Here is an 8485-nt window from a genome sequence, read left to right as displayed (position 1 = left end):
TTTCCGGGATCCCCTCTGGATCCCTTTTTGAAGATTGGCGTTACATTTGCCACTTTCCAGTCCTCAGGCACGGAGGAGGACCCAAGGGACAAGTTACATATTTTAGTTAGCAGATCAGCAATTTCACCTTTGAGTTCTTTGAGAACTCTCGGGTGGATGCCATCCGGGCCCGGTGATTTGTCAGTTTTTATATTGTCCATTAAGCTTAGAACTTCCTCTCTCGTTACCACTATTTGTCTCAGTTCCTCAGAATCCCTTCCTGCAAATGTTAGTTCAGGTTCAGGGATCTGCCCTATATCTTCCACTGTGAAGACAGATGCAAAGAATTCATTTAGCTTCTCTGCAATCTCCTTATCATTCTTCAGGACACCTTTGACTCCCTTATCATCCAAGGGTCCAATTGTCCATTTGCATGAACAAATCAAGCAAAAAGTCTTTGATACTTTACTCCCAAGCTATTGGGGGGGGGGGCTATTTCTCAAGTTTGTTCGGTACGTGGCAGTTCATCTTGCCTATTGCTCCACTTGCTTCCCAATTAGCCAACACAATTCTGTCAATGCAAGCACACACTGCCATACAGCATTAAACACATGCAATCCACATGCTGTAGTTTGGGGAAAGGCAAGCCGAAGTTATGCCAACCCCGTTCCTGTCGCTCTACCTACCACTATAAAATGTTTCCACTAGATCCCTTGCTCAGGAACACGAGTTTAGAACTATAAAAAGGAGCAAAATACAAACAGGATTGTGTCACTATGGCACACCCTTACTGGTAACTGTCAGTGACTTGAAATCCCCCCCCCCTTCCAGCTTTCTGCCTGGAGTAGCAAACTGACTGCACTAGGCATGGTAATTTGTTCTTGTCTTCTGTATTTTATACAGGAAGGTGCAGATTTCATGTTAACATTCCACGGGCCACATGGACAAGGAAAGCTGTTTGTTGCTGCTTTCCCCCAGCAAAGTAGGTAAAGTGTCAGTCAACAACAGGAATGGAGAGCTTTCAATTCAATATTAACCCATTTACTTTATCATACATACAAACCCTATCAAAATTGTAAAATGGTGTTTTAAAACAGAAGTAGGATTCCAAACAAACTACAATTACTATTGCTAAATTAAAAATAAGCCTTTCACATGAAACTAAGGACTGCTCCATCCAGCTAGCTGTATCTGGCCAAATAGCATCGTAGGTACACAGCTACAGCACAACAGCAATTGAAGTTGCAAGGCCCATGTTAAAGCAGGAAGAGCTATTTGTTGATTTTACCTATTAGTCTACATATGAACATCCATCACAAGTAGTACTTTTTGTAACTAGAGTGACAGGACAAGACTGCCAGAAGCAGCTTGTGATTTTTTCCTAACTCTATCCAATAGAGTTGTCCTTGATTTTCCCAACACAACCCAGTCTTTGTTTTTATTTGTTTTGAATTTCATTATATTTACGAGACCAAGCCTGCTTTCAAATCTCCACCCTCAATACGCAATACAAATGCATACTACAAAATAATTTATTTAAGCGTTAATACACAGCTGTTTGCACTTAGCTCTTGCATACATGCATGTAACATCTACTCGACTACCCTACTCTGGGACTTTAACTTTTTTACCCTTGGCCTTCCGAACCTCTTCAATTAGATCTTTCAAATACTGAATTTCTTTGCTTAGGGCATCTGTTTTCTCCCTCAAAGTCTCGTTCTTCTGCTCCAGTTCTCTACACTCTCCTGACAAGGCCTCTTGCTCTGCCCTTTTCTTTTGCCGATAACGTGTAGCTGCCGTCTTATTCTGTTCCATCTTCTTCAGTTTCTTGTCTACTCTCTTTTCTCCCTTCATCTTTATTGATGCTGCCTTCTCTGTAGGGTGATCGTAAGGCTTGGGCCTCACAGGTCCATCATGCAGGACTGTAGCTGATTGGCTATCACTGAGGGAACTAACAGAAGTGGTAGGACTCTGCTGAGGGGACCCCAGATAAGATTCTGGACTCATGCATATTCCACTATCATTGTCAGAATGTGCTTCATCCTCTTTCTCACACTTGGGGATTACCACTACTAAAATATGGGCCTTGGTTTTCCTGTTTCCTTCAAGAACATCTACTTCGCTACCTAATTCTAAACTGAAAGAATGGTCTGCAGTGGAAATCAGTGACTCTGGAGAGAGGGGAAATGGCAGCAAGGGGGTCAGTGGGGCCACCTGGTCTGCCCCAAGGGGAGACTTGGGAGAATGAACAATTGGTTCTGTTATCAGTGGAGTTTCTTTGTTGGGAATTTCTTGGATGGGAGGTTCAAATAGATCACACGTGTCTTCCAACGCGGCCATAAGCTCATCTGGGGAGACGGTGGCTTCCAGGTCGTCAATACCTAACAGTGCATCAAAGTCAAATTCCTTCAGATCCATCTTTTCCACCATCCAATCCATGCCAGAGAAGGCATCCTCTGTCAAGGAAAAGAAAAATTAATTTAAAAAGTTGGTTTTAATTTTTTTAAAAAAGCATATGCTATTTCTTTTAGTTATGTTACCTCTTCTCCTTAATCTTAATGATGTCACGCATTTATCTCATGGAACCAGAACCCAAAAAGACCATCCAACGTTTTCAGAACATGCTTAATTTAAGTCTGTGACTTACCCTGGCTGTTGTCTGTGGCTTTGTTCAAACTATCCACAACCAGCCATTCAGAGGAGCCCACTTTAGCCTTGTCGCTGGAGAACCCATGCGAACTGAGGTTCTTGGCCACCTCCAGGTAGTCATCTAGGAGGCCCAGACCCTCCTCAGCCACCAAACACGGCTGGTTGAAGGGGGAGAGAAAATCCCCCAACAACATCTCTGTGTTTGAGAAGCTCATTTTGGCCAGATTTTAGTACTTTGTTGTCTAACAATGTAGACAAATAGATGGTGTCTTTGTCGAATACAGCAAAGCTGCTGTGCAATTCCTTGAAAAACCTGCAAGACACAAGCAAAATGTATTTGTTATTGCCAAGATAACCACTGAAACTGAATTTAGGTTACCACTACTGAGGGAAAAAATGAAATTTACATTTTGTTACTGCAGCAATGGCTCCCACAATTCCAGCTTTTAATAAATTTAAAGTACCATCACTGTATCTGGATCCTTTTTAAGAGTTCTTATGAATACCAACAAGGCACTATTGTACAACAGCGCCAACTATAATTTGTCAAAAATATTCTCGCCTCTATGATGCAGCCTATCCGTTTCCTCCCAACCATATATGGTCACACCCACAGCTCTATCTCCACCCACCACTCTTCTTGGTCTGATTCATGCATTCACAAGCGGCAACGGCAACAGCTGCAGCCATTTCATGATCCATCTGCTGTGTCCGCACCCTATAAATAGGGAGCCATTTTGTATCCTGCCACGTTTCCATGAAGGCTGGCATTCTTCTGAAGGCTAAGCAGCAACTTAAGGAGGTGCTAAATAGTTTGAATTTACATCCAGTCATCAAAAAAGGGAAACATGTTCTACAAACGGATAGAAAATCTATTTCAAGGTGACAGGGAGTCATCCCTGGAAAGCTAAACAGGGCTTCCAGTCCGTAAGTGTGATCTGAAAGTTGCAAAAGCCAACATCTTTTGCTAGGTTTTTAAAGTTACAAGCCAATAAAAAGCAGTGGAACCTTTCCCCATCCTTTCATCTGTGCTGGGAAAAGCTTCAGGTGTTAAGACATCTGCCTAATTAAGTAACTACTAAAAAAAAGTGCAACCGTTCTGCTAAAAAAAGACCATGGCAACATTACCTGAAATGCCATCCTTCCTCTATTTGCGCCCAATAGAGACCACAGGTCTATCAATAGTTTAGATCTCGTGAGTATTCACTTAGGTATGAAGGGAAATCACGCTGCCTTCTAATTAGCGTGGGAAGCCCAGAAGCTCATTAAATCTTCATCCACTTTCAACAAATAGACCCCTCCCACCTTTTCCCCAGGAGAAATCGAAGTCCTCGTTCTGCTCTCGCCCCGCTTCCAGAATAATTTTCCCATTGGGAAGATCCGCCACACCCAAGCTAACGATCGCATTACCATAATTGTATACCCCGCCACAGACCCCTAACCGAGACCCCTTCGTATGTAAAGAGGAGCAAGTAAAACTGCTAATTCCTCCCACAGGGCGTTTAATCCCATGTGTTGTGCTGTGTTACAAAGGTGTTTCTCTCCCCCGATACTCACGCCATGGTTGCAGACGCCTGAAGGTGCCGAGGCCGCGGCCGATGCTGCTGCACCTCTGCAATGGCCGATGCCGCCGCTTGCACTGCCGCACCTACCATGCCATGGCGGCGGTGGCTGCGGAACCCGAAATCGCTCCTCGCTTCGTCGCGTCAGAGCCGCGCCCCGGGAAACAGAACGCAACGCACAACAAAAACTTCAACTCGTATTTTGCAGCCAGACAATGATGCGTCGTCGTCCGGGGTTTCCGATTTTATACGCAACAAGATCCGGCAGGACGCGCCTCTGGAAGAAAAAGAGTTCCAACAGGATCCTTCCGCCAACCGTTTCCAGACTCAAAACAACTTCGTTCCAAGAACTGGGTTTTCCCAGACGCCTCTCTGTAGGACGCTAAGGGCCAAATGTACCGTTTACGGGGCTTGTCACCCGGATCCGCCTAGCCCCACTCAAATGTCAGCGGAAGGATTCCAGGTACTACACTATGCTATTTTACCCTAAGACTGGTCTCCAGATTCCGAATTAAGGTCAGACCGCGTGACGCAAAAGGATCTCTGGCTTCCTATTGGCTTCCTTGGATCGGTTAGCAAGAGACTGGCTGAGCAGATGGACTCTCCAACTCGAGATAGCACGTGAACGTAAAAACATCTGATTGGTTGACAGTGCCTGTTCACGTGTACTGCAAACGGTCATTGGCTTGGAGCAGGAAACGCGCTAGGGGAGGGCGGGGGAGTTGTTCTTCCCCATGTCGCTCGTCTTAAAAATTCAGGCGGCGCGCAGGTTGGGGAACTGCTCCAATGGCCTGCTGTATTTTCTATTTCAATTTTCCATTTGAACGTGAATATGAGGAAGAAAAGGAACGGACTCCGTCTTCTTTGCCAGCCTTTTCCTTTCCCCCTTGTCGTCAGAAAAGAAGTGGGCTGAGCTCAGTGGTGTGCTGGTAAATGTTTAACAACCAACTCGCGCCTGCCTTGGCATAGATGCATGCTGGAAGGGCGAGGAAGTGTTCTGCCCTTGATAACCCCGGTCTCCATACCAATAACAGAAAATCTCTCATTATACGGCACGGGACCACAATACCTTTCGGAACGCCTCTCCTGATATGAACCTGCCCGTACACTACGCTCAACATCGAAGGCCCTCCGAGTTCCAACTCATAGAGAGGCTCGGAGGATGGTAACAAGAACTAGGGCCTTCTCAGTGGTGGCCCCCGAACTGTGGAATAGTCTTCTCGAAGAAGTGCGTTTGGCGCCGACATTGTTATCCTTTCGGCGCCAAGTCAAAACCTTTCTGTTTTATCAGGCATTTTAACTTTTCTTAAACATGTTTTAATTGGTTTTAGATTGTGGATTTGCATTTATATTTTTTGTATTGTTCTGTGTGATTCTATTGTATTTATTGTAATGGTTGTACACCGCCCAGAGAGCTATGCTAGTGGGGCGGTATAAAAATTCAATAAATAAATAAATAAATATCCCCTCCTCCTCTCTTTGAGTGAGACAGAGATTGTGAGTATTGGAGTGCAAGAAACAGACTGCATGAGTGAAGAGTGTGTGTGGTACAGTATATGCTGCACAATTGCGGTGCGTGCACATGAAAGCAAATGCTCAGTGGAAACTTTGGCCATGACCACCACAGGCAGGCAGCCCTCGGAAGGCTGGCCAACCTAGAATGCTGCCCAGGCTCAGACTGAAAATGTTAGGCCATTATTGCTTTAAATGAGCATAAGAAAAGCCCTGTTGGATGTCACCACAGGCATATTTAGTCCAGTAGGGCAACCAGACGCCCTGGGAAGCCCACAAACAACATGAGCACATGTATCAGAATATACATATGCATACAACACCACACATAACTTCAGTTCCATCATGTCTTTCGTTTGTATTCCAGATTCTATTACATAAGTGCTGCTCTTTAACTCAGTACATGCACACACAATTTGACCTTACAGCCTTTCTATCTATTTTAGTCTGCTTAAATAAAAACAGCAAAGAGCCTTGTGGCATCTTGAAGATGGACAAATATATCACGGCATAAACTTCCATGAACTGCAGCCCATTTGATGACATGCGGACTGTTAGTCCACAAACAAATTCGTCGGGACTTAGACTCCAATATTATAGCAGCTGGATTCAATGAAGCATCCAGAACACGGTCTTGTCCTTATTTATTGGATGAGTTTCAGTCTGTGCAGCTTGAGGATGTTGACAAGATCCTTGGACTGGTGCGGGCGACCACGTCGGTGCTGGATCCTTGCCCCTCTTGGCTGGTGAAAGCTGGTAGGACCGGAACCGCCGACTGGGCCAAGGAGGTAATTAATGCCTCTTTGCGAGAGGGAGTGGTCCCTGACTGCCTAAAAGCGGCGGTAGTGAGACCACTCCTGAAGAAACCCTCCTTGGACCCAGATAACTTGAACAACTATAGACCTGTGGCGAATGTTCCGTTCCTGGGCAAGGTTCTGGAGCGGGTGGTGGCCGGCCAGCTCCAGGGGCTCTTGGATGACACTGATTATCTCGATCCGTTTCAATCCAGTTTTAGGCCTGGGTTTGGTACCGAAACAGCCTTGGTCGCCCTGTATGATGACCTTTGTCGGGAGAGGGACAGGGGGAGTGTGACCCTGTTGATTCTCCTTGATCTCTCAGCTGCTTTTGATACCATCGACCATGGTATCCTTCTGGGAAGACTCACGGAGTTGGGAGTTGGGGGTACTGCTTGGCAGTGGCTCCGCTCCTACTTGGTGGGTCGCCGCCAGAAGGTAGTGCTTGGGGAACATTGCTCGATACCCTGGACTCTCCATTGTGGAGTCCCGCAGGGATCGGTTCTGTCCCCCATGCTTTTCAACATCTACATGAAGCCGCTGGGCGCAGTCATCAGGAGTTTTGGAGTGCGTTGTCACCAGTACGCTGATGACACGCAACTCTATTTCTCTTTTTCATCCTCTTCAGGTGAGGCTGTCAACGTACTAAACCGTTGCCTGGCCGCGATAATGGATTGGATGGGAGCTAACAGACTGAAGCTTAATCCAGACAAGACCGAGACGCTGTTAGTGAGTGCCTTCTCTGCCCAGATGGTGGATGTTCACCCTGTTCTGGACGGGGTTACACTCCCCTTGAAAGAACAGGTTCGTAGCTTGGGAGTTCTTATCGACTCTTCCTTGTCTCTTGAGGCTCAGGTAGCCTCAGTGGCAAGGAATGCTTTCTACCATCTCCGATTGGTAGCCCAGCTACGTCCCTATCTGGACAGTGACGACCTCGCCTCAGTCGTTCATGCTCTGGTAACTTCTAGATTGGACTACTGCAATGCGCTCTACGTTGGGCTGCCCTTGAAGACAGTTCGGAAACTACAGTTAGTCCAGAATGCAGCGGCCAGATTGTTGACGCGGACAAGAAGGTCCGCTCATATTACACCCGTTCTGGCTCGTCTGCACTGGCTTCCTATTTGTTTCCAGGCTAAATTCAAAGTGCTGGTTTTGACCTATAAAGCCTTACACGGCATGGGACCGCAATACGGGGTGGAGCGCCTCTCCCAATATGAAACTACCCGTATACTGCGCTCAACATCTAAGGCCCTCCTCCGAGTACCATCCCGTCGAGAAGCTCGGAGGGTGGTGACTAGAAATAGGGCCTTTTCGGTTGTGGCTCCTGAACTATGGAATGGTCTCCCCGATGAGGTGCGCCTGGCACCGACGCTGCTATCTTTTCGGCGCCAGGTGAAAACCTTTTTATATTCCCAGGCATTTTAATGCGTTTTATTATATGTATTGTTGTATTTTGCTGCTGTTTGATTATTTTTGTTTACCTTTGTTGGCTTGATTTTATTGTATTATTGTATTTATATATTCCTGACTGTTTTATTTTATGTACACCGCCCAGAGAGCCCTTGGGCTTAGGGCAGTATATAAATTAAATTAAATAAAAATAAATAAATAAAACGCTTGTCTGGAACTGATTTACTTGATTTAAAAACTGGATAAACAGTTTGCTTGCTTTTAGTTATAGGATTATATTATGGCAACCCGTCCTGGGACCTTATAGAGGAGGGCAGGTAAGCAATCTTAATGAATAAATCAATGCCACAACATGTTTCTTAGATACTTGATGCCATAACAAGTTAGTTCCACCTAGTCTAGGCTGGGAAAGGGTCCTAGCCCAGTGACTGAGCATGTAGTTTTCCATGTAGAAGGTCCCGGGTTCAAGTCCCAGCATCTCCAGGTAGGGCTAGGAAAGACTGTCTGAAATCCTGGAGAGCTGCTGCCAATCAGCGTAGACCATACTGAGGTAAATGGCCAATGGTCTAACTCAGTATA

At 45.8% G+C, this 8485-nt stretch overlaps 1 protein-coding gene across 1 annotated transcript; it reads right to left on the bottom strand.

Annotated features, from left to right (window-relative positions):
- Positions 1-1497: 1497 nt before the first annotated feature.
- On the bottom strand, positions 1498-4668 carry LOC133365357 (cyclic AMP-dependent transcription factor ATF-4-like). The gene is made up of 3 exons (XM_061587119.1): positions 4186-4668; positions 2627-2941; positions 1498-2435 (listed from the first exon to the last, which is right to left on the bottom strand). Exons 2-3 carry the CDS (start codon positions 2841-2843, stop codon positions 1585-1587), a joined length of 1068 nt encoding a protein of 355 aa, XP_061443103.1. The 5' UTR covers positions 2844-2941; positions 4186-4668; the 3' UTR covers positions 1498-1584.
- Between the last annotated feature and the right edge of the window lie 3817 nt (positions 4669-8485).

Source organism: Rhineura floridana, chromosome 10 (genome assembly GCF_030035675.1).
Source record: "Rhineura floridana isolate rRhiFlo1 chromosome 10, rRhiFlo1.hap2, whole genome shotgun sequence".
Lineage (NCBI taxonomy): Eukaryota > Metazoa > Chordata > Lepidosauria > Squamata > Rhineuridae > Rhineura > Rhineura floridana.
The sequence above is the reverse complement of the archived record's forward strand: the minus strand, read 5'-3'. Positions and strand labels throughout refer to the sequence as shown.